At 45.5% G+C, this 25,609-nt stretch overlaps 3 protein-coding genes across 9 annotated transcripts in view; 1 reads left to right on the forward strand and 2 right to left on the reverse strand.

The window, feature by feature from the left end:
* Positions 1 to 7,220, reverse strand: part of LOC117987436 (uncharacterized) — a 42,795-nt gene extending 35,575 nt beyond the window's left edge. The window contains exons 1-6 of one of the 5 annotated variants that reach the window (XM_069502472.1): positions 6,945 to 7,220; positions 5,784 to 5,886; positions 4,413 to 4,481; positions 2,664 to 2,755; positions 772 to 881; positions 404 to 584 (exon numbers count right to left, since the gene is read on the reverse strand). In XM_069502472.1, coding sequence (XP_069358573.1) covers positions 404 to 584; positions 772 to 881; positions 2,664 to 2,755; positions 4,413 to 4,481; positions 5,784 to 5,871 — 540 coding nt within the window. In that variant the 5' untranslated portion in view covers positions 5,872 to 5,886; positions 6,945 to 7,220. Of the gene's footprint in view, positions 1 to 403; positions 585 to 771; positions 882 to 2,663; positions 2,756 to 4,412; positions 4,482 to 5,783; positions 5,887 to 6,525; positions 6,851 to 6,944 lie in introns of those variants that run through there. The other 4 variants (XM_069502473.1, XM_069502476.1, XM_069502474.1 and 1 more) reach the window with 4 other exon arrangements.
* Positions 7,221 to 9,123: 1,903 nt separating this feature from the next.
* Npl4 (nuclear protein localization 4) lies at positions 9,124 to 14,527 on the forward strand. Its single transcript, XM_034974446.2, has 11 exons — positions 9,124 to 9,284; positions 9,584 to 9,850; positions 10,347 to 10,504; positions 10,683 to 10,855; positions 10,945 to 11,160; positions 11,500 to 11,692; positions 12,053 to 12,186; positions 12,349 to 12,509; positions 12,850 to 13,050; positions 13,275 to 13,597; positions 13,805 to 14,527. Exons 1-11 carry the CDS (start codon positions 9,174 to 9,176, stop codon positions 13,815 to 13,817), a joined length of 1,950 nt encoding a protein of 649 aa, XP_034830337.2. The 5' UTR covers positions 9,124 to 9,173; the 3' UTR covers positions 13,818 to 14,527.
* A 3,232-nt stretch (positions 14,528 to 17,759) lies between these two features.
* On the reverse strand, positions 17,760 to 25,570 carry LOC117987926 (WD repeat domain phosphoinositide-interacting protein 2-like). 3 transcript variants are annotated; one of them, XM_069502441.1, is made up of 6 exons: positions 25,045 to 25,570; positions 23,656 to 24,203; positions 22,032 to 22,239; positions 21,812 to 21,963; positions 20,496 to 20,555; positions 17,760 to 18,660 (listed from the first exon to the last, which is right to left on the reverse strand). In XM_069502441.1, the coding sequence occupies exons 1-6, from the start codon at positions 25,326 to 25,328 to the stop codon at positions 18,530 to 18,532; spliced, it is 1,383 nt and encodes a 460-aa protein (XP_069358542.1). In that variant the 5' UTR covers positions 25,329 to 25,570; the 3' UTR covers positions 17,760 to 18,529. The 3 variants fall into 3 exon arrangements, 2 of the variants coding, with proteins under 2 accessions (XP_069358542.1, XP_069358543.1); XR_011237434.1 differs by having other exon boundaries at positions 18,533 to 18,660; positions 20,232 to 20,555; XM_069502442.1 differs by lacking the exon at positions 20,496 to 20,555.
* Positions 25,571 to 25,609: the final 39 nt, after the last annotated feature.

The following is a 25,609-nucleotide window of genomic DNA, read 5'->3' on the forward strand; positions in this document are numbered from 1 at the left end:
TTTTATGCACCAAAGACAAAGTAATAAATTAAAGAAAAGCGCTGAATAGGTGTCCATGGGTAAAGTGGTTTTCTTTACATACATATCAAAAATTGCGAAACCGGCCGGTTTCGAACCTGCGCGGCGTCTCCTGGGATCGCGCCCGACGTTCTGACCACTAGGCCACGGTTCGCTTGCTGCCAGTGACGAAATTTGTGATATGTATGTTCACTCAGTACTGAAGCTAGTTTAGTGAAGCTAGTTAGTAGGAGTAGGACAGGGATGCATCTTGTCTCCGCTTCTGTTCAACTTATAGGTACTCTGAAACTGTCATCTAAGAAGCATTGAAAGACAAGGAATGGGGAGTCGAGATAAACGGACAAATTACCCCCCGTGCCTTGAGCTTGTTCACAGCTCACCGTACCTGGTCGCCGTCCGGCACCAGCTTGTCCAGCATGGCCTGCAGCGCGAGGCGCAGCGGCGGCGGCAGGTCGCGCTCCGGCTGCGCCAGGATGTGCTTGGGGATGCGCGCGCCGCACACGAACTGCGCCACCTCGTCGCTGAAGTGGTTGCAGTTGTGCTCCAGCAGGCGGTACGCCTCCCCGCTGCACACACAAACACCCACGTAACTAGTGGTTCACCTCCAATTACGCTGTGATCTATAGAGCGCACTTTGACTTTGCTCAGACTTTAGATTGAGTAAAAACGAGATAGATTTATGTACTGTATATAAATCTGTCTCGTTTCAGGTCAGGTCAGGTCGGTGTAGTCCCGTGTAGCGGCGGTACTGACGTGTAGGTGGTGGTGGCGAGCCCCTGGATGTACTCGTTGAACACGGGGAAGGGCACGAAGGTGGCGCCGAGCCGCTCCACGCGGTGCGGCGCGCCCAGCTGCGTGCTGCCCTGACAACGGAAACCACGTTTACATCTGACATCGACGCCTCGACGGCTCGCCTCTCAGAATAACAAGGGAATGGGTGTCAGTGTAGTGTACAGATTGTGTACAACAGAATTAGCCAACCAGCTTGTATGATTATGAATACTGTAGTTTTCGCTAGACGAAAGTAAAAGATCCATGCGACGCGCGATGCAAGACCGTGGCATGGGGATGGTGGGGGATTCCCTACAAGAGACGTGTGTTCAGCAGCGGAGGCGTATCGGTTGATGATGACGGTAGCGATGATGAAACTGGAAGACAACGGGATGAATTCATATATTTTCAGGGATTTGTGAAGAACTGGACGAAAATTTTTTAGTTGTTCGTGAGACAGTTTAAAGTAGATTCTATTGGAATATTTTAAACGTGCGTATTGTTTCTCTGGAGTTGAGTACATCGAGTTAGGTAGTTAGTGAAGTTTACGATTCTCTCGATGTGGTTTTGTATTCCACACATTACACGTGCGTGTAGTTTAAACGATATTGGCAACGTCGCGGACGTTTCGCACCCATTATACTCGTATCGTTAAATTATTAAATCGCTTGGCATTTCTGTCCGCTGGAATAGTTCCGTATAAAAATAAAGGCACGCCCACGGCGAGCTCGCTACCACATCACCGCCGACGACGACGGCGGGAAACAAGATGAAGTCACCTTAACGACTCGAGAGCATTCCTGTTGGAAATGATCGTTTTAGCGAAGCGTCTCACTGCGAGTGGGTTGGACAGCGGCTGTAGGGGGGAGAGGGACGGCGCGAGGTTATTCCGGGAGGATATCGGGCGCGCGGCGAGCGCAGGAACATGCACAGATGCACATTTGTCCTCATTGTATAACTCTCACGGAGCATGGGGAAGTTACTTTATGATGATTTCGTGGTTAAACAACAAATATATCATCACAATGATCTAAACATAATAAAGAAAAAGCTGACTGACTGATCTATCAACGCACAGCTCGAACTACTCGACGGGTGACTGATAGCCGTTATGACGTAGACATCCGCTAACAAAGGATTCTTGAAGAGGTAAAATAGGCGTTTGTGTAGTCCACGCGGACGAAGTCGCGGCCATCAGCTAGCCGTGGTATATACCTACCCGCTATTTACGTATACATTTATCTGACGAATTTGTAAAAATTGAAGTGATAATTTTTATTTCATGTAGCGAAACGGAACAACAGATAGACAACTGGTAAATAAACTACAGAATTGTTGGAAAACAATTATATATTTAGATTGGTCACATTTCCGCGGTCGGCGGTGGCACGTGGCGCCCTTCCAAATTGTTGTTTACATCAGGACGCGTATTGTTTTATACAACACCAGTTGGAAAAGTTAATACCGCCTCGAACGTCTAGTAGTCAATTTTATTAAAAGCGTAAATTCACGCCTCTGTTTGACATCGTTTTCCTTTCGTGAAAAAAAAATATTTAATTAACTTTGTAACAATTTAGAAAAGACGCGTCGTGGCTTTGCTCGCTTCTGCCGCAATGTGCCTCGAGCCTAGTGGCGTGCAGCTCAGGCACCCTGCACCAGGGTTCCATCTCTCTTAGTTTACGTCTCACTTACATTTACACAATCTAAACTTTAAAACGTGAAGGTCAGAGCCGAATGGACTTTAAAGTCCTCGAATTAAAGTCAAAAATCCAGTACCACCCATTTTAATTTTGCAAAGTTTCTACTTGAAGATGTATGAACGAACTTGAGCTTTGAAACCAGGCAGTTAAGGTCCATTTAGTGAGGATACTCACCGGGGCGCAGCTGGTGACGCCGGCGCCGCCGTAGAAGTACTCCCGCTCGAACACCACCACCGCCGTGTGCCACACGCCCTCCACCTGCCGCCCTGCAACAACGCCACGCCACCCCTCTAGTCATGTCCTCCTCATCGAATCTCCACACACAACCATCACCGTACGTAATCAAAATTCCACGAACTGCTAGGATATGGAACGCCCTTCCGGTATCAGTTTCCCCTTCCACTTTTAATGTAGGTACGCTCAAGTCAAAAGTGAATAGGCATCTTCTAGGCAAGCGCGCTTCAACCCAGACCTCATCATAGCTTTTTATTAGGCATGATTATAGTCAACCGCAAGCTTTATATCACTGAGAATTTCTAAACTAGAAAAACTCAACTGTTTTGGTGAGGCGGGATCCGGGACTTGATGATCGGCAACCGACTCATTCAGCTGGTCAGTGGTAACTACACCGGCGAGACAGACAAGGAAATCTGTTTGTATATCGGCTTTGACAAAATCGAACTCATAGTCTACGTATTCTCTTTCATTACTTAATCTAAGCGTAGGTATAATGAGAGGAGCGAGAGAGAGAGAGAGAGAGACGCAGCGAAGTGCGAGCCGTGCTCTTATATTTCCATATTGTCTTGCTTGGTGTAACGCTTCGACTGCGGCGAACTAGCACTCTAGGTGATAAGGGAAAGGGGAACGTAGCTACATGTTTTGAGGCGACAGTCTGTGAAGGAATCCTGTGACACTCGCGCACACCGCAGATAGCTATTATGACGTAGGCATCCGCTAAGAAAGGATTTTTGAAAATTCAACTCCTAAGGGGGTGAAATAGGGTTTTGAAATTTTGTAGTCCACGCGGACGAAGTCGCGAGCATAAGCTAGTTTCATTACAAGTGTGGAAAGGCTGTCATTGCAAAGAGTTCCGACAAAATATGTCTACCCGAGAGGGTTGACAGTCGGAACAAGTTGCAATGACGGTTCCGCACGTGTACTGAACATTTTTAATACAGTTGCGAAAAAATGAAGCAATTTAATAAAATAATAAAAACACAATAAACTCAACTAACTTAACATTTTCTAAAAAACTATTTGCTTTTTTCTCTTCTCTCCACGCAATAAATTCGTCGTATGTAGTTGTAGATATACAGTAGCGACTTTTTGACTTTTCCGGTAAAATGTTCTCCGAAGCATTTTGTGCAATTATACTGAGTTCCGGTGGTGTTCATTCAAAAAAACTAGGGTCGAAATTAGTCATTTTGTGCAACAAACAACTAAACTCGTAGAATATAAGCAGAGTTTTTTTTTTTCTTCACCTCTTTTTTGGTAGGCAAAGGGAACTATGCCCATACAGCCAAGTAAGTCTTCAGTAGAAGTTTTTTATTGATATGAAATGAAAATGAATTCTAATGAGATGAAATGAAATGAACCTAACCTAACCTAACCAAACTCATTCAATCTGATATTGAAACAAATTAGTAGCTTCTTTTTAGATATATACGTATTTGGAAGAATCATAAAAACTTCTATGAATTTTTTTGTAAAAACTTCATGGTTGGTTTTTCTTTTCAATAGACATTATTTTGACAGTTGGGAAAGAGAACGCACGAGTTCGGGAAAGGTTTAAAAAAAGCACGAGTATGTAATAGCCCACATCCTGAACGCTATAATTACGTGCCTGCAATACGCCACTTTTTGAGCAACTGTATTAAAAATCTATTTCCTTCACTTACAATGTGCTTCACTAAAATGTGCTACCTGTGACATTTGATTCCTGCCCTGCCGCAGTGGCACTGCTGGGAGAAGCCGGGTAGCTCCTCTGAAGTGCTGTATGAGAGTAGTACGTGTGAGGCGTCCTAGACACATATAGGCATGTCTGTATGTACATGTGTTGTCTGTCGCGCCCACAGAACATATCCAATAAGTAGGTCACTTTCTTCTAAATACAACTATTTGAAAAATGTTTTCAGCAGCAGGTGACCAATTACAAAACCAATAACAATTTAAAAAACCGGCCAAGTGCGAGTCAGGCTCGCGCAATGAGTGTTCCGTACTACAGTCGTATTTTTTCGACATTTTGCACAATAATTCAAAAACTATGATGCATGCATAAAAATAAATAAAAATCTGTTTTAGAATGTACAGGTGAAGACCTTTCATATGATACCCCACTTGATATAGTTATCTCACTTCGAAAGTTGTTATTAGTTCATGACCACAATTTAATTTTTTTTGTGTGATCTAACCCTAAAATTCACGGTTTTCAGATTTTTCCCCAAATATAAGCTATAAGATCTACCTACCTGCCAAATTTCATGATTCTAGGTCAACGGGAAGTACCCTGTAGGTTTCTTGACAGACAGACGGACAGACAGACAGACAACAAAGTGATCCTATAAGGGTTCCATTTTTCTTTTTGTGGTACAGAACCCTAAAAAATTACTAGATTGTCATAAAATAATTTAATTGTCTTTACTGACTAACTTTTCTTGTTGGTACCTATTGGATATTTTCCTAAATAATGATTTACTGAATTAAACTCTGCTAACAATTCATTTCTATTGAATCACTACAAGGCTGGCTTTGTGTAGGTACTTAGAAAATATGAAATCAGATAAATTGAAATACATTCACAGTTTACAACAATGGCCAGTGAAATGTAAGCAAGATACGCATAGCTATCAGCCAATGCTATTGAGTGCCAGATCACAGGTGTACCGTGTACTTGTTCATGGCATGTATGTGTACAAATACTAAAGTGTGCTACTCATAATATAAACAAAGGAAACTTATTGCACTTAGACTGCAATGTAATCATAAGAACTAAGTTAAAGTTAAACTAGCAACTACATGGGCTGGTCGCTGGTATGTACTATGTACTATGTACTATGTACTAGGAAATAAAGTTATCAATATACAAAATAAATAAAGTATCAGTTACCAGTTACCTTGCTGCCTGAGCTTGTAATGAATTAAAGTTGAGACTCACTAGCTTTGGAAACAGTATCATCTGCTGGCAGCTATGTACCTACTCCTAGCACAACCTTTATGCTTATTTGGAGGGAAAAGGGGAATATTAGTCAGCAATTAACTTGGCTAACATTCTTTATAAAAAAACCATATGAATACCTAGTATGGAGGGTGAGAGCAGGGAGGCCAGGCCGTTGGTGAGGTCGTAGATGTAGAGGTCCACCGGCACACCCTCCTCACTGTCCATGGTGGCCGCCGCTACCTGACACAAAATACATTTTACACATACAGAAACCCTAACAACTTGTTAGGTTAGGGGTTGGACTGAAATCTTAGAGGTCTGAAGTCTAAATATACCATAACCAAGAGGGTTATACATATAAGTAGTGGGGTACATTGTGCTAGCTGTATCTTTGGAAAAATAAAATTGAAATCAATTTTCACAGTTTAGGGATGAACACAATACAGATTCTTTAGAAAAGTCATGTCTGTTTGTTTGACTACAAATACTACTCAAATTAGAAAACATACCAACTGGAAATTCAATAATGAGGCTAATTCCGGTGTACACAATCTCTCTAAACTAAACTTAAATGGCACGTCTAAATCTATTGCTATCCCTTTCATAATGTTGCTTGCGGAAAAGGATAGCACTAAATTTAGACCTGTTAATTTAGTTTAGTTAAGAGATTGTGTACAAGAGAATCAGCCCCATTGTAACACTACCAACTGTTCTAGTTGAATTTGTTCAATTTGTACTGATTACTCAACAATGTTTATAGTTGTTTATTTGAATCATATTATGTATGACACCCAATAAATACAAATACCAATTGACAAATTAATCTGTACAAATATTATTTGTCTAGTACATTGAATCATCAATTAGTATAACACTTACTTAACACCTACAAATTCACAAACCAGCACACTTGATTCTCAGACAATCACTAATTTATCATTTACTCTAGAAAGAACTTCAAAGAAACTGTCGTCACTTCTTGTGTGAACTTGTGTGTCAATATATTTTAGGCGATTCTGTTGTCATAAAGAGTAAATTGTTGGTCAAAAGTAAATATTGGAAGTGAGCAAGTGAAGGAATGCGGTACACCTGAGCCGGCGCGCGGCGCCTCGTCGGGCTCACAGTTCACACTCTATGCGCCGCCCACTGACTCTACTATACTATTTTTAAGTTACATGCCGCACGAAATTTATCTAAACCTGTCCACATCACTCTAAATTGAACATTATGGGATTTAAAGAACCATTACACCTTTATAATATTGGTGTTTATGTAAGTTTAATTGAATATGCACTCACTTTTCCAGTTTTCTTCGAGAAGAATAATTACTCAGCGTAAATTTAAAACTATTTCATTAGCAAATACTTGACGCAATAAAGGGAGACCATTGTTTGACCTGATTTCTTATCAGGTTGGTTATTACTTTAATTAAACGTAACATTAGTTTTTAATTTTAATTCTTTTTTATAATTTATAATAATATGTAAGATAACAAAACATTTTTGATTTTTCAAATCATTATTTCGACAGCACCGTTCGACAGCACAGATTTCGACCAAAGAGTATATCTTTTCTTTATGTTTTGACACAATTGACTGACGTTGACCTATTGACAGTTGACACTGACAGTGCATTGTGCCGAGATGATTGTTGGATTGTAGTTCTTCATTGCATCAACCCTTCAGCTACAAAACTATAGACCATTTAATAGTAGATTAATCTCTAAACTAAACTAAATTAACAGGTCTAAATCACTAGATTTAGACCTGTTAATTTAGTTTAGTTAGCTATCCTCTTCCGCAAGCAACATTATGAAAGGGATAGCAATAGATTTAGACGTGTCGTTTTAGTTTAGTTTAGAGATTGTGTACAATGGAATTAGCCACAATGTATCATAAGGGAGCAAAATACTATTTTTGCGGCGAGTGCGTTTTTTGAATCCAGAGCGAAGTGAGGGATTGTAGAGTAAATCCCGAGCGTAGCGAGGGATTCTTTAGTACAATCCTGAACGTAGCGAGGGATTCAAAGTACGTCGCCCGAGCCAAAAATATTTTGCGCCCGAGTGATACACTCTACTTTTCATCACCCTCTATGAGGAAATAAAAGGTACCTCAGCTTTATTGTAATATAATTATTTAAAAAAACATAGAGTAGGTAACAACTTGGGGTAACAACTAAGATCTACCTACCTACCTGCCAAATTTCATGATTCTAGGTCAACGGGAAGTACCCAGTAGGTATCTAGACAAATCCGACGGACGGACGAACGGATGGACTGACGGATGGATGGACGGACGGACGGACTGACAGACTGACAGACTGACTGACTGATTGACTGACGGACGGAGGGACGGACGGACTGACTGACAGACAACAAAGGGATCCTATAAGAGTTTTTCCTTTTGAGGTACGGTACCCCAAAAAGTGCGCGGCATAAATAATTAAATAATTGCGGCGCACTTACGAGTAAGTAAAGAGGATTAAAAACTTCTTACTGCCCGCTTCTTCTTAAAGAAAACACCACCTTTGGTCGCACTTAAAGGCGAACAAAGTTGTCCTTTTCCGTAGATAGAATAATAGGTAGATTTAAGTACTGTGTAACCGCGTATGAGATAGCGATAGCACGACGTAACGATGATTACCAGTGTTTAGTAGTCAATATTTATTGTATTAACCGATCAACTATATTTTTATTAAACGTTTTTATGTGAAAACAAGTAAATAACTCATGAGAAGTACAATTACGCCACGAATTCTCAAAGTTTGTTTCGCAACTAAAGTTGCATGCCTTGTATGTAAGTTGTATGTATTCTTGAAAAAAACCAGTTACACGATAAGGGACAAAAAATAGGTTAGCTGCGTCTCTGTTTATCACATTAGTAACTTTATTTGTGCTCTCTTTTTAGTGTGAATGAGAAAGCAAACGTTCCTGTATCTACCTTTATTACTCTATCTACGTCCTTTTCGAATAGATGGATGAAAAATATTTGTCGATTGTAATTCTTCTGTACCGACTAGAAAAATAAGCGGAATCGCGCATCTCTAGTGACAACTGACATTCTGTTGATGAAAGTTTAGAAATTATTTATACCTATACTACCTAGTAGGTAGGTATATAGTAACTAGTTGTATCTAAATATGCTTATTTCTTTCATTAATTGGATTGGCGTTAAAATAAAATTGTAAACTAGATCATATTTATAGTTAATTGATTATCGTTTTTCCTTGTTTGTCATTGTCCTTTGGTATTTCCTATTTAATAACAGTTTAAAAAGAATTAGTTTGGCCATCCAAAGGGGTAATGCTGCCAGCATCTTGGGTACAATGCCTCGCTGCGGTGGTCTCGACGAGGTTTTAGATTTAATTTAATTTATTTTAGTTTTAATTTAATGTTTTTTTTTTTTTAGATTTAAGTTTATTAATAGTTTATTTATTAAATAAAAAAAAATAAAAAAAATTACAGTTTAGAGCCCGTGAATTTATATCTATGGAGAGCCTCATTTTAGAACGAACGTTGATATAATGTCATGTCATTGTCACTTAATTGTCAATTTCTAAAATTGTCATGTCAGTGCTTAGTGCTGTGTAGTTATTTTATCACAATTTTTATAAATAAAATGTCAGGATCAAAGAAAATGGTAAATATATTAATGCGAAATCAAAGATTGATCCCCGTTTCTTCGAAAACATTTATTTAATCCGAGAATTAACAAAAGGGGAAAGTAGAAATGACAGAATTTCTTTGCCACTACCTAACAACTTTTTGAATTTCGCAGCATATCTTCAAAAGTTTTAATGGTTTCTGTTGTTTCTCGATGGAATACTGGGCTCATATCTTGGAGTAGCATGTTGGCATATCGGCGTACAGCGTTCGATGGGCGGAAGGGAAGGATGATGGTGCAGTTATTGGCACGTAGCGTAACTCGTGTGTTGTCAGACGCTGCGCGTGCAGTCGGCGGAGGGCACGGCGCGCGTCGAGGTGCTGGACACGGACGCGACGGCGCGGCTGTACGAGCGCGTGTACGAGGCGCTGAACCTCAGCACGTTCGGCTTCTGCCTGCACAAGGACCGCGCGCGCAAGGAGGAGATCACGTCGAGCAAGTCGCGCCAGCTGCGCGCCTGCGGCCTGCAGCACGGGGACATGCTCTACCTGAGCCCCGTCAACGGCGCCGTGCTGTTCGACCAACCCTCCACCAGTGCAGAGGTGATGTTCTGTTGTCATTCCTAAGTTAACGTGCGGACAGTGTGTGGACTGTGGTGGTGCACACCACTGGTAACACATTCCCAGTGGATGTCATCAGGCTATATCTAAAATATTGTGATACATGTTATAGAACTTTGTGTGGCATGAACCAGCTTATTAGTTAATAGTAATCTGCCTGATCCCTGATACTGTAGGGTAGGGAGGATTCCAATTATTAATAATAATAAAGTATGGTATGGCAGATTGTAGCTCGAACAAAACAACTGTATTTTAATGTACGACTTGTTCTATGTAATGCTCGTTGTAACGTCGGCCCGTAATTAGAGTTACACGGGACCTGTTAAACTCGATAACACTTTTTATAATTTTGAGTGTGTAATTCTGTGGGCTGTTCTTGGACAAATAAAATAAAATTAAATTAAACTGTAACTAACACCTTACTAATGCGTATCTACAATCAGCAAATAAATGATTTGTATTTGTTCTTATCAATCAGACAAACAATAAACCATTTGGAGAGCCTGTGGAGGCGGGGCCATCATCAGTGGCTCTGCCGACATCGGCCACAAAGCCCAGTGCTCCGGCTGAGGACGAGGTGGACCTGCAGCTGTACCGTCTCTCGGGGAACATACAGCGACAGAGAGATGACAAATTGTAAGTTAATCACATTGAATTTATGATTTACTCAAACCTTCCAAAGTGTTAGGTAAAAAATCAATGTGCATATAAGTACATTAAAAAAAAAACTACTTTCACACGTATCAATTTAGTCCAGCTTAGAGATTGGTGCACAACAGAATTGTCAGTGGCTGCGTACATTGTTTGTTGATAGATGCAGACACAACTCCAAAGGCTGCTGCGTGCACTGCTCCCCGCTGGAGCCCTGGGACGAAAGCTACCTCAAGGAACACAACATTAAGCACCTCTCCTTCCACTCCTACTTGAGAAAGATGACTTCGGGAAAATTCATCACTCTGGACGAACTCTCGTTTAAAATAAAACCTGGTAATTTGTGTGTTTTACTGCTTTAACTTACAAATGTATTGTTAGATGTTGTATGATCCATGTGCACATTGTTGTGATTGTTGGCGCAGGGTGTAAGGAGCACCCGCCGTGGCCGCGCGGCATCTGCTCGGCGTGCCAGCCCGGCGCCGCCACGCTGACTCGCCAGCCCTACCGCCACGTGGACAACGTGCTGCTGGAGCACGCGGCGCCCGTCGACCGCTTCCTGGCCTACTGGCGTGCCACGGGCCACCAGCGCATCGGCTTCCTCTACGGCCAGTACGAGCAGCATCCCGACGTGCCTCTAGGTGAACTCGTCACGCGTGCCGTGCGGAAAAGAATGATGATTCTTGCGACATGTTGGCACTTGGCAGTGCAATGTGACACAACATGGTTGTGTCCAGTAAACAATTTAAGCAAACTTTTTGTTGTTGATCGATTACTCAACTAGCAAAAAACAAAACTGTGGTGTCACAGATGAAAATGTTACATTTGTACTTTGTTTTATCTGTGACACCAACAACAAATAAATGCATTTTCTTTCTTTCTTTCTTTCAAAATTTAGTTTTTAGCTTTCTAGTAGCGTAAGGTTTTGCGATTATATTTTTTCATAATGTTTTAGTAATGTACGTTATATTCGCGTGCAGGTATCCGTGCCCGCGTGTCTGCAATATACGAGCCGCCGCAGGAGTGCACGCGCGACAGTGTGCGGCTGGCGGATGACGAGCACGAGGCGCTGGTAGAGGAGCTGGCGCGGCGGCTCGGCCTGCGCCGCGTGGGCTGGCTCTTCACAGACTTGCTGCCTAAAGACCGCACCGCTGCGACTGTGCAGTGTCTGCGGTGAGTTGACACACTCTCTTTACATGCCGAATCCTTCCTACTTCAATGTCTCCTTAAACCCGATTCCTAAAAGCTGACGATGCATTGGCAGACCATCATATTGGCAATTGCCGGTGGTAATCATTTTGAAGACCGTTTACTAGTTATTTATTAAAACTAATACAGACAAGCCTCAACTGCTCAACGGTTAAAGGAGTGGACTGATAACTGAAAGGTCGACGGTTCCGCCCGTTGCACTTTTGTCGTACCTACTCCTAGCACAAGCTTGACGCTTAGTTGGAGGGCAAAGGGAAATATTAGTCATTTACCATGGCCAATTTGCTTTTAAAAAATTGAGTGATTGTTTGTTTGTTTTTGCAGAGGCGTGGACACTCACTTCCTGTCGGCACAGGAGTGCATCATGGCAGGCCACTACCAGAACCAGCACCCCAACGCATGCCGCCACGCCTCCTCCGGGTACTTCGGCTCCAAGTTCTTCACCGTCTGCGTCACGGGTAACCCGCACCTGTCACCCATTCTCTCTTCATCATACTTTAGAACAGTTTAAACTATAACATAAAGCAATGAACTCCCGCTATTCTTTCAATTCCAGATTCTTTTTGTGGTCTAGATGTTCGTTCCGGGTGTACATTGTTAATGTTGTAGCCGTTTTCCAGGTGACAGCAATAATCAGATCCACCTGGAGGGCTACCAGGTGTCGGGGCAGTGCCAGGCGCTGGTGCGCGACGGCATCCTGCTGCCCACGCGTGACGCGCCCGAGCTGGGCTACATCCGCGACTGCACGCCGCAGCAGTACGTGCCCGATGTCTACTATAAGGTCAGTGCTATGGAGCTAGCAGCGGTGTACCGGCATCCGACGGCTCGGCAAGCCGCGGATCCATCGGGAGGGCTACCAGGTGTCGGGGAGATCTTCCTTCCGAAGTCCGCCTTAGGCACCTTCAAATCAAAAATGACAGGCAATTAGAAAGCAGAAATGTTTTCGATAAAATCATAACTGCAAATTGTTGACCACAGTCTGACATTACAATGAGAGGAACTCCATATTGTGCTTGAACTCATTCAAATCGCCTTCGTGATGTTGATTACCACGTCTTATGACGATGTCGAATTTGAATCGAAATTTAACATCAATTACAAATGTTACATTGTTCTTTCAGGAGAAGGACGCATACGGCAACGAGGTGGGCGTGTCGGCCAAGCGGCTGCCCGTGGCCTACCTGCTGGTGGACGTGCCGTGCGGCGTGGCGCCCGCCAGCGCGTCGTCGCTGTTCAGCGCCTCCGCGCGCTTCCCGCCCGCGCATCGCCCGCTGCAGCAGCACGTGCAGAGCCTGCACGCGCTGCACCAGCACGTGCAGCAGGTGGGTTTTTTTAGATTTTAAGTTTTTTTTGTAATATCAATAATATGTACCTACTTATTAAACAAAAATAGAGCCCGGACACACTGAAACTGAGGTGTTCTTTTTGGCGGCAATTTTAGAAAAATATTTGATTTACACTCAAGTCGCGTCTGTGAAAAAGTTTCGGAAGAAAGTCTCCAGCAAGGAGAGCGAATGTAAAACGGTTCGTTCTATCGTTTGCGCAGTCCAGCTCGTTCCTGGAGGCCGCATCCGACCTGCACGTGCTACTGTACCTGGCCACCAACGACGCGCACCCGCTGTCGCTCGAGCAGCTGCAGCCGCTCGTGGACGCCGTGCGCGCGCGCGACGCCGCCGCCGCCGATGCGTGGCGCCAGACGCCGGCCGCCGCCGCGCTGCTGCTGCGCGCGCGCGCGGCGCACGACGGCGCGTCCGCGACGCCGCGCGCGACCTCCGCCGGCGCCGATGCGCCCGGCGTGTGGACGTGTCCGCTCTGCACCTTCCACAACGCGGCGCCGCTCGACGCCTGCGAGATGTGCGCCATGCCCAGGTGACAAGATGTTTTTTATTTACGCTCTTTTCTTAAATCGAAGTAACCCGAAAAAAATTACTATTCAAAATTTCCTTGTATTCTTGCATGTAGCGTTTTCCTCGAAAAGGAGCAAAAGTCGTTTTATTATTTGAACCTTTAATAATGAAATGTGAACTATTTTGTGACGATACTATTTTATTGACTCGGGAATGTTTCCGGTTGCAGGAACGCGATGTAAATAGCGGAATTGTAGCGGATTCACTTTTGTACGGAGAGACGACGCGCACACTCGCGACGCGACGCGACTGTCGCGGGCCGGCGCCGCAGCTCGCCGCTAGTGTGCGGCTACTTCTAAGACATTCGAAATAAATGCTGCTCCATTGCAAGCCTATTCTTTTACAAGAATCACAAACAGCTAAACATAGTATTTATTGAGCTGCCTGTCCACTACAGATGTGCGACAAAGTGAGGGAAGTACTTATACAGCCTGTCTGCGTAATATCGCTGAAGACCGTGATCCCTTTCCATTATTCACACAATGGCAGGGGTTTTTTAATCGGCGGGCTGCCTTTATTGCCTTTCTATTGCTGTTCTTTTCTGAGATACTATGACAGGAAGAATACGATGTTTCTTGTAAAGGAATATAGGACCGGAGGAACTCCAACTCTTTTGCAGGTCAAAACTTTTACACTATTTTTGCAAAAATATTAGGTACATTATTATAAGCTTCTGATGGTCATGAGCTAACTATGAGCAGGTACAACAGGCGTCCGATGTGCAGGTACAACAGGCGTACGATGAGCAGGTACAACAGGCGTACGATGAGCAGGTACAATAGCTAGGCGTGAACCGCGCGCATCAACAAGTCTCTTTTGACATTTTTATGTACCAACTAGCTTATGCCCGCGACTTCGTCCACGTGGACTACACAAATTTCAAACCCCTATTTCACCCCCTTAGGGGTTGAATTTTCAAAAATCCTTTCTTAGCGGATGCCTACGTCATAATAGCTATCTGCATGCCAAATTTCAGCCTGATCCATCCAGTAGTTTGAGCTGTGCGTTGATAGATCAGTCAGTCAGTCACCTTTTCCTTTTATATATTTAGATACAAAGGTCTTGCATCCAATGATTATTCATTGATCATACATCGATCTTACTACTTAACCGGTAATCGGTATTACTTATGTTTAAATGACAAAGGGACTTTCTGTTTGAAAATAAAGTTTGACGGCTTATTTGCCGTTCAGTTCAATGTCCTCCCCTCGCGTCAGGACAAGCTCCGAGCGAGCTGGCTGGCGCAGTGGCGTGCCGCCTGTCGGCCAAGTGCCTGCCCTGGCCGCGAGCCCCGTGCACGCCACTGCGCTGCCCCGGCGTCTCTCCTGCTCAACTAAACAAGGTGTAAAATTGATTTATCTTCTGTTTGTGTATCCATTTACATATTGGGGCCGATTCTCTTGTGCACAATCTCTTAACTAAACTAAATTAACAGATCTAAATCTTTTATCCTATCTATCCTAGCTATCCTTTTCCGCAAGCAACATTATGAAAGGGATAGCAGTAGATTTAGACGTGTCATTTTAGCTTAGTTTAGAGATTGTGTACAACGGAATTAGCCACAATATATCCTTATATAGTTAATATTAATATCTGATTTCATTTCATGTAATTACAATTTTATCTTTAGGTTATGTTTTAAGTTATTAAAGAAAAGGAATTGGTACCGACCTAGTATTGTGTTTCAATCCATTCCACAAAATAGTCACACAACTGTAGTCTGTGCCCAAAAGTGTTAGTTTCAAATTAAAATTCCTTGTAAACATAATAGAGAGCTGCAAACTGGAATTTATATAAACAATCGATAAATAAGAGTGTGTTTTCTTCTAACTAGGACTAACTCCTATCTAACTAAGACTAACTCTTGTCTAACTAGGACTAACTCTTGTCTAACTAGGACTAACTCCTGTCTAACTAGGACTAACTCCTGTCTAACTAGGACTAACTCTTGTCTAACTAGGACTAACTCCTGTCTAACTAGGACTAACTCCTGTCTAACTAGGACTAACTCTTGTCTAACTAGGACTAACTCCTGTCTAACTAGGACTAACTCCTGTCTAACTAGGACTAATTCCTGTCTAACTAGGACTAACTCTTGTCTAACTAGGACTAACTCCTGTCTAACTAGGACTAACTCCTGTCTAACTAGGACTAACTCCTGTCTAACCAGGACTAACTCCTGTCTAAATCAAATATTTTACTTCTATCTCCGCTAATGAACAATGATAACCGGGCGTTAGGTCCGTTGTACATCAGAGCGGAGATGTGTGTGTGCACGCGACAGGTGCAGATGGCAATCGGGGCACGAGGCGAGGGGACCCGCACCGGGTTAGCGCGGGGGTGCGGGGCGTTCCCATCTCTGACATCTCGACCTGTCGCGTACTGGAGCAGACCAATTCCACTATATGCTGATAAGTTTGCTAAACACACTTTCGCTCTGGTGGACACCGGGCCTTACGCTGCTTTATCGGTATCATCATCATGATCAACCCATCGCCAGCTCTGTATCGAGCACGGGTCTCCTCTCAGACATGCAGGTTTCCTTCCAATGTTAAAGCAAGTGATTTAACTGTTTATAACGCATACAATTCCGAAAAGTAAGAGGTGCGTGCCCCCCAGTGGGGGTTTGGTGGGGGGTCGCACCCCGGACCCTGCACGACTGCAGCGTACAGCCGCGCATCAGATGCTCGAAGCTGGCGACAGCAGCGCTGCCTCCGCGCGGCACTTAGCAGACGCCCTAAACGGTATCGGGATGTCGAACATTGAAAACTCTGGAGGCTTTATAAAATATCATTTATTTAATATGTACAATGTTGTTTTTGCAGCAGTCGGCAGTCAGCAGTCAGCAGCGGCAGACGAGCGACCCTGCCTCGACTCACTCGGTCGCAAGGCCACACCACACGAGTACATATACACCAGAGGGGAAGCTTCACACGTGTGCGCGCAGTTCGATGGCGTGTGCGTGAGCTGCGCTTGAGTGAGTGAACCTACAGCCAGCCGCTAGTATGAAGCTTCCCCTCTGATCTATATATCTACTCGTGTGGCCACACACTAATCTGGCGGAATTGTCTGCGGCGTCTTGTCCGCGCAGATATGTCCGGCCGGCCGGCGCTCAATTTCAATTATGCTTTAAAACGATTTTGAAAGACTATCATAATATGAAAGAGCAGCCCAAAAACACGAATTTTCATAAATTCGTTGTTTTAAACGTGAAATGTTGACGTAACGGAGCGGTGACCACTCACCACTGCAACACAGTTCACGCTTGTGCACGATCGTCGTTCTCATTCGTTACTGTGTACGTAAGCTTTGTTTCTTAAATAAACAGATCAATTATTATCAATAAATTCCACCTGTGCGAAGGCCACAGGGTCAGCCAGTGGTGTGTTGCGTGCTCCGCTACATCTGTCCGTGGCCTGAAGCTGCCAATCATTTTTTTGTATTTTATTTACAATCTATTTAAAAGTACCGGCAGCACATTAAAACTGCGAAAATTCTTAAAATGCACGACTTGATTAGTTAAATAAGCACGGAGCAGCGTCGCTTCACGAGAAGCGACGCTTCGTGGGTAGCGTCGCTTCGTGGGTAGCGTCGCTTCACGAGAAGCGACGGACGACGCTTCGTGGGTAGCAGTCTCGTGGACTTTGTTCAATTCTAATTCGTTTTTTTCCAAAAAAATAAAAATTCATCACTGATATGTCAGTGCACGTGACGTGCAGTGAGTGTCACTTGCTGGGATGCTCCGCGCACACACGCAACGCGCAAGGCTCCGTACCCGAAGGGTGCCAACGGGACCCTATTACTGAGCCTACACTGTCCGTCCGTCTGTCAGTAGGCGGGCTAGGTGACTCATGAAACGTAATAGGTAGAGTTGAAATTTTCACAAAATGTATACTTCTATGTTGTGGCGGTTGCTAGATAGATAGACAGTAAACTAGATGGCGCTGTTCAATCGATAACAATACATGACGTAGTCCCGAACAAATGTACCGCCGACAGTACTTGCACTAACGGAGTTTTCTACAATCTGGACTATATAAAATTTCAAGATACAACCGTCGTCCCAGCTGGCGCTACCGAGCACAAGCAACCGCTCGGTGGGAGATCTCCCTTTGATACGGTCGAGCCTGCACAGTGCACAGTGCACAGTGCACACCGCTCTCGCACAATGTATTGCCGCTATAACAACAAATCATTTTTAAAAATTTCAAAACGGCTGCCATGACAAATTAAAAACAATAAAATCAAAATGTACGAGTACATAGTGTTATATTATCTCGTAGGATGGCACGGTTCTCTTTAGTTTACGTGCCACAGGCGGCACATAACCAGTGTAGGTACCAGCGGCTCGCCAGGCGGCACCGGCCACCGGCCCTGACGCGATACTGACGCGGCGGGTGTATGTACATGTTGGAGCCCCCGGCGTTGCGTCGGCCGCCCTATTATATTTCATTTTCACACTTTTTTTGTAAATTTTTCAATGCAGCATTCACTCACTCCTCTCGTTCACCCCCACTCCAGGCATTCGTCGATCGCTATCACATCGTTACATCTAACTAGAGCCGGGAGCTGCAGCACGCCACCCCACCGCACGCCACCCCACCGCACGCCACGCCACGTGCGCAGACTCAATTCAAATTGTAATATAACTCGTGCCAATAAAGAACTACCTGTGTACACACGGGTGCCGTATGGAAATGAGTTCCGTCTCGCACGCATCCTATAGGGTGTGAGTGAGACGGAACGACTGACGATTCTGTTTCCTTGTTGGCACGAGTGAACACAGTAAGTGGCGGGGGTGGGGGAGCGATACATTACGTCACAATAATTAGGTATATTACAAGGGCGTCGTATGTACAGGAGCGAGGCGGGGTCGCGGGGTCGCGGGGTCGGGCTACTCGGGCGCGGCGCCGCTGTTGGCGGGCTGGCGCATGGGCGGGAAGTGGCGGTGGTCGCGCAGGTCGAAGGCGCCGCGCGGCGGCGAGCCCGCCAGCGCCGTGCCCAGCTCGGCCGCGCGCTCCGACTCTACAACACACACGCGCCGCTGTCACTCTCCGCTCCACTCCGCTCCGCACGGTGCGCGGAGACCCTCCCGGATTCCAAGTTAGCTCGACAATTCCGAACAAAACTTAGATCGGATGTGCACCGTTCACGAATCCGGGGGAGTTCCGTATTTAGAACTTCGTGTGATCTTACTTTACTCCTGAGTCGGAAACTGTTACTTCGTCGGTCGGAGATCGTTACGATACAAGAGTAATCTGTCGACCGACAGTCAACACAGTAGGCTTGGTATAAGAGTTTACATCTCACTAACGTTGATACAAGTCGAGCATCGAAACGCTTCACAGTTAAAGTACAATGGTCCTTAACTGTCTCGTTATAAAGCTTAAACTCGCCCACCCGTCCGCAGCCAGCGCCCCACGCGGAAACCTCGCGAAACGCAAACCAATGACTTTCAGGTCCATAATATTTTTATTTGGAAGTTATTTTCTTTCGACTCAAATGAAATATCTGCGTTAGTGAGATGTAAAATCAATACTTATAATAAAATGTCTTATACTAAAAACGGGTATAATGAGTCAAAACTAAGAATAAATTTTCCGCCATGTTGTGACGTCATAATCATTTACATAATATAATATTTTAATTCGACTCTGTAAGATTGTGACTTAGGTAGTCGAAGTAATGTAAACATACATCATAAATTATCTGGCAAACTGTAATCTTTAATTGACAGATAAAGGACAATATGGCTTTCTTATTGTTAGTACGGACATAATTCCTATTGTCTTGTATTTGGATTTTGATACGCGCCCAATTTCCCAATCGCCAAGTAAGTAATGTTAATTTTAGAGTTAGGTAGTCGTTTAACGAAATAGCAACGTTCGTTTTTGTGTCACAATCCTGATTCCCGAGCGAGCGAAGTTACAACCCTGAGTGTAGGGACTAGGGAGGGGTTCGAAGGCACAACAACCCGAAACTAAAATAATAAACGACTTTTGCTCACTGGTTTTAGGCTGCAAATGTGCACTTTTTGGGCTAGTAAGGTAAAAAATGAACTTTACATTCTAACAGGTTCTTTGCATTGATTTTTTTTTCAACTTTTGAACATTAGGTACTTGGCGGTAGAAAAATCAGCTGTGAAAATTGACAATATCTGTAACATATTGCACACATACAAGCACACAATTCACAGCAAAAAGAAACAGTCAATAAATAAACATAAATTAGGACTCTGGTAGGACACTCTCGATCACACAAAGTTCTTATAGTTAACAGTTAACTGTGTCCATGTGATCCGTCACCGCAAACCAGCAATCATTTCGGTTAGGAGTTAGATTGTGAACATTTAACATGCAATCCAAGCAAAATGATGATGTTCACGAGACAGGCTTTGTACCGAGCGACGACGCGCGACGGTTAACTTATCGACTTGTACGAATTGTTTGTGATGCTTGTAGGGTGGAACAAAAGTAAAAAGCGATTAATGGTTTATGAATGTGAAACAATCGAAACCAGAATCCGGCAAAATAAAATGTTGGGGCACATGGAGACGTGGGAATGTGGCGCACGATGACGTCACGGGTCACACTCACCTGCGCGTGGGGCGTCGCCGCGCCGGCGCCGGCGCCGCTCAGTCGCGCGGCGCGTCCGCCGGCGCGGCTGCCGCGCGGAAACGAGGAGCGGGTTAGTATCGTCGAGCAGTAGCCGCACCGAGCGGAGGGAAACGAATACTCACTCTGCGGCGCGCGACAAGCGTGAGCCCTCGGCGCTCGCCGGCGCCAGGCCGACGAGCGTGTCGGGCGGCAGTGGGGCGGGGCGGGGAGGCGGGGGGACGGGGGACGGGGGACGGGGGCTACCTGTGAGCGTGTCCGGCTGGCGGCCGCGCAGCGCGCCCGCGTAGCTGCAGCCCGGCGCGGCTGCGGGGAACAACTGGTGAGCGCGCCGTGCAGCGCGCGCCGCGCCGCGCCGCGGTCACGCGTCTTTACGCAACATTTGCATATTTGTTTCTACTTTTGAAAAAGAGATCGTTCGATATATTATGTCGAACGTGACCGAGCGGGGCGCGGGGCGCGGGCGCGGGGGTTAGAGCGATACGACACTGATATAATACTGGTCCTAGCATATCATACTGAAAACAATACACATATATTTATAATATTCTCGTTACACTGGGTCGGGGCAAAGGGAGCAAGCAATTCAAAAAATATGCAAAAATATGATACCTACTCAAATAAATGGACAAATGATAAATACTATAGTATATACGGAGGTGGTGGGGAGGGAGGTGGTGGGGAGGGCGGTGCGGGAGGCGGGGCGGGGCTGTGGGGCGAGGCGGTCGGCGGAGGGCACGAGCCCGCGCGTCGCGCCGGCCCGGCGCTGGCACTGCGGCACACGAGCCGCGCGTCGTGCGACTCCACGCGCAACGCGCGACGGCCGACATTGTCGGTGAGCGCGGAAAACGAGACGTGGGTATTCGTTTTTGTCGGAAGCCGTGAGTGGCAAGTTTAGTACAAAATTTATAAAAGAATAGGCATAGAGAAAAACAAATATTTCATAACCTGATAAATGTAATCTTAAATTAGTAATAGTAAGATATACCCACGCTAACAATAGCCTCAATTTTATGAAATTATTTAAAAAAGGAGTCTTGCAAAGATGTAGAGGACCGACCGAAGCGGACCTACGGGTCTGCCAATAAAATTATCCGAAGGTGTTCTACGTTCCAGCGGAAAATCCGAGTAAAAACGTTATATTGTAAGAAAGTGATTCTATGAAAACGTGTGACGAAAGTTAACGTAACAGCTAACAGCAGATATATTGACATTTATCTTTTAATTTTGTCTATATAAATTAGTATTTTTTATGCCCTTTAATTTTTTTTAAGAAATCGATGCTGGTATTATTAAACTTGATTTTTTTAAAAAGAGGATGACATTTTGAAATTGTTACGTATTGGAACGAGTTTTTTCAAAATCGATGTGAGGTATCTTGTGATCATAAAAAATGAAACTTGTTAAAATTTAGAATGTGTGAAATGAGCGTTATAAATATAAACCAACAAAGTTTCACTTGTTTCGCCGGATTCGCAATATCGGTCGGTCGGTCGGCGTGTGTGTGGTGTGTGTGGTGTGTGTGGTGTGTGTGGTGTGGGGTGTGTGGGGTGTGCACGCACCTGGCGGCTCGGCGGGCGGCGCGGCGGGCGGCGCGTCGAGCAGGCGGTGCGTGCGCAGCAGCGCGCAGTCGCCGCCCTCGGCCGCGTCCAGCGCGAACACGTGCACGGCGCCCGCGTCCGTCGCCACCACCAGCCGCGGCCGCCGCGCCACGCTGCGACACACACGGTTACACTGGCACGTCACGGGCACGAGCTCCGCCAGCGGCTCCGGCACACTCACTTGGTGACGGCGGCCACGGCGCGCTTGGCGGCGCGCGGCAGACGCGCGGCGGCGAAGGCGCGGCCCTGCGCCAGCACGTCGGCCACCTGCGCCGGCAGGTAGCCCGCGCCCGCCGACACGGCCGACGACAGCCACTCCATCCAGCCCTCCGCCGCGGCCTCGCCCTCGGCCGCGCGCTCCGTCGCCGCCGCGCCGCCGCCCGCCGCGCCTGCGCGCAGACCAGCCTTTAGTTTATCTCAGTTACTAATGCTCTATAGTCAGGCATGGTCATTGTCAACGCGTAAGAAAACGTAGAGGATCACAAGATACGTCTCCAATTCTGCATTAAGTGGCTTTTTGCTTTGAAACCTTTGATGTCAATGTCGGCTTAGAATATTAAGTTACCTTATTTTAGACACATTGGTATTGATTCTGAGCACACCTAAATGTTAGCGTATCGGCATCCTCTTCTTACTAATGTAATATGAAAAAGGCAGACACAGTTTGACAGATTTAAATTTAATTTATTGCCGTCAAACCACGTGACTTTATTAGCTACCAGTCGCGAGCCTACTGTTTATATTTGTAGCCTGCACTAAAATTTAGAATCTTCAAATATAAAATTCACCAGTCTCGGCTTTTTATCTAGTGCTTTGGTCTAAAAGTGTGGTGTAAATTGTTCACTATTCGTTTTGTCTAAAAAAAAAAAAAAAAAAAAAAAAAAATTCATGTTCTGTCCCGTTTTAGTAATATTTAAAGGAAAAAGATGCAGATACTCTAAATTTAGTTTAGAGAAAGATAACGGAATCGGCGCCAATGAGGCCGATTCTCTTGTACACAATCTCTAAACTAAACTAAATTAACAGGTCTAAATCTAGTGCCATCCTTTTCCGCAAGCAACATTATGAAAGGGATAGCAATAGATTTAGACGTGCCATTTTAGTTTAGTTTAGAGATTGTGTACAAAAGAATTAGCCACTTTGAATGCTCAAATTTATTTGATAACATAGGTGTTCAAACAGAGCAGTAGGATCATTATTTACCTCACAATTTCAAGGTTAGACATAGAGACAGTTATAAATTGTGGGAGTACTTTGGAAAGCGGAACTCCTACCTACTTTTGAAATATTAAGCTCACTATTTATACAACTACAAACAATTCTCAAAGAAGAGCATTAAGGACAGATATCTGTTTTTTTTCATTCAGATACAAGTTAGCCCTTGACTGCAATCTCACCTGGTGGTAAGTAATAAATGATGATGCAGTCTAAGTTGGAAGCCGACTAACCTGAAAGGGATATGGCAATTTTAATTCAACCCATACCCTAAACAAACCCTACAAACGTTAAATCCCTTGACGGCACGGCTTTGTCAGTAGGGTGGTAACTAGCATGGTCGAAGCTTTCCACCAGACTAGACCAGAGGAAATTTAGAAATTATAGAATTCTGAATTTTCCCTGCCGGGAACCGAGCCCGGGACTTTCCACTAATAAAACTACAGTGCTCACCACTACACCAGGGAGGTTGTCATGTGAAGTTCGTAATGTGATTTGCATCAACTGCTTCATCCCGAACCACATGGTGGCTCGGTGCGACAAAACAATTTGCTGTAGAATATGTTGGAAGAAGCATCATATGCACTCACCCTCCTGCAGCCGGAACACGTGCACGGTCTCGGTGTTGGAGGTGGCGGCCAGGTAGGTGCCGCACGCGCTGAAGGCCAGGCACGCGATGGCCACGCAGCGCTTGACGCCGCGCCGGAACTCGTAGAGGCGCGTGCGCTCGGGCACGAGGAACACGCGGATGACGGTGCCGCGCTCGGACGCCGTGGCCAGGCGGCGGCCGCACGCCGACCACGCCAGCGCGGCCAGCGGGCTGTCGTGCGCCGCGATGACGCACTTGGCGTGCAGGTGCACGCAGTCGAAGATCTGCACCTCGCCCACGGCGCTGCTGCCCGGGTAGGCCACGAGGCAGAGCTCGGCGCTGGGCGACAGCGCGCACAGGCCGCGCGGGTTGGGCGGCGTGTCGCGGATGGTGTGCAGGATCTTCATGTCGCGGATGTTGTGGACGTGCAGCGACTCCTCCAGGCACACCACGAGCCGCGAGCGGTTCAGCTTCACGGCCAGGATGGTGTTGCTGTAGCTGTAGTTGCAGATCTCCGTGCCCTTCTTGTAGTGGCACACGATCAGCTTCCTGCCGATAGCACTGAACTTGTTTACGACAACAGGTGATACAAAAGCGGCAGCAGTGAGGAGAAAATTATTATTACTAACTTACGCTCGCGACTTCGTCCGCGTGGACTACACAAATTTCGAACCCCTATTTTACACCCTTAGGGGTTTAATTTTCAAAAATCCTTTCTTAGCGGATGTTTATGTCTATCTGCATTCCAAATTCCAGCCTCATCCGTCCAGTAGTTTGAGCAGTGCGTTGCAATAGATCAGCCAGTCAGTCAGTCAGTCGGCTTTCCGTTTTATATATTTAGATGTGGGAACACGCACGCGATGTCGCAAGTCGCCACCTGCCCGTGTGTTTGCTCCACTAAGGCTAGATAAACAGAGCATGACGTGCAAAATAATCATTTTTAATTACTATAAAATATTTCTTCCCTATAATAATATTTTTTTTCTTTTCTGTAATGGAACTTTTGTAACTTACTTATTTTTTGTTGTACATTCAATTCGCTGAGAATTCATCGAGCTCAAATCAAAATGACTATTATTATCTTTATATTCAATCGTGAAACTTCTAGTACCTAAGTAATAAATGGTAGGTGATAACTTCAATATTTGCGAATCATTATTATTAATTTATACATTATTAATTGTTATCCTATATTATTTACTCTCACGCCCGTGTACAAGAGAAATATATATAAAAGCCAAAAAGAAAAAACATTTACATACATAAAAATAGATAAATTTACCTACACGTTACATAAATACATATTGGTACCGGGCGGAGGATTGCAACTTGGCTGGGGAGACCAGACGGCCGGGGGTGCCCGCCACCAGCGACCTGCATGAGCCCTCACCTGGGAGCCGAGACGGTGACGATGGCCACCAGGGAACTGCTAAAGAGCCGGTCCACCAGGCAGGTGTCCTGGCCCGACTGGCTGGCGTAGATCTCCTCGATGCCATCGTCGGGCGTGAGCGCGAACAGGTGGTAGCCGCTGCTGCTGCCCGCCACCAGCGACCTGCATGAGCCCTCACCTGGGAGCCGAGACGGTGACGATGGCCACCAGGGAACTGCTAAAGAGCCGGTCCACCAGGCAGGTGTCCTGGCCCGACTGGCTGGCGTAGATCTCCTCGATGCCATCGTCGGGCGTGAGCGCGAACAGGTGGTAGCCGCTGCTGCTGCCCGCCACCAGCGACCTGCATGAGCCCTCACCTGGGAGCCGAGACGGTGACGATGGCCACCAGGGAACTGCTAAAGAGCCGGTCCACCAGGCAGGTGTCCTGGCCCGACTGGCTGGCGTAGATCTCCTCGATGCCATCGTCGGGCGTGAGCGCGAACAGGTGGTAGCCGCTGCTGCTGCCCGCCACCAGCGACCTGCATGAGCCCTCACCTGGGAGCCGAGACGGTGACGATGGCCACAG

The sequence above is a fragment of the Maniola hyperantus genome, chromosome 13 (genome assembly GCF_902806685.2).
Source record: "Maniola hyperantus chromosome 13, iAphHyp1.2, whole genome shotgun sequence".
In the NCBI taxonomy this organism is placed as follows: domain Eukaryota; kingdom Metazoa; phylum Arthropoda; class Insecta; order Lepidoptera; family Nymphalidae; genus Maniola; species Maniola hyperantus.

What these genes read in the sequence shown, in the direction of transcription:
- Npl4 (XM_034974446.2), top strand. Translation starts at nt 9,174, where the DNA reads ATGTCATTGTCACTTAATTGTCAATTTCTAAAATTGTCATGTCAGTGC. An exon ending in TGTCAGGATCAAAGAAAATG is followed by an intron (nt 9,285 to 9,583) that starts GTAAATATATTA and finishes GTGTGTTGTCAG; the next exon opens with ACGCTGCGCGTGCAGTCGGC. An exon ending in CGACAGAGAGATGACAAATT is followed by an intron (nt 10,505 to 10,682) that starts GTAAGTTAATCA and finishes GTTTGTTGATAG; the next exon opens with ATGCAGACACAACTCCAAAG.
- LOC117987926 (XM_069502441.1), bottom strand. Translation starts at nt 25,328, where the DNA reads ATGGCATCGAGGAGATCTACGCCAGCCAGTCGGGCCAGGACACCTGCC. An exon ending in GCCGCCCGCCGAGCCGCCAG is followed by an intron (nt 20,556 to 21,811) that starts GTGCGTGCACAC and finishes TGTTCCCCGCAG; the next exon opens with CCGCGCCGGGCTGCAGCTAC. An exon ending in CCAGCCGGACACGCTCACAG is followed by an intron (nt 18,661 to 20,495) that starts GTAGCCCCCGTC and finishes TGTGTGTTGTAG; the next exon opens with AGTCGGAGCGCGCGGCCGAG.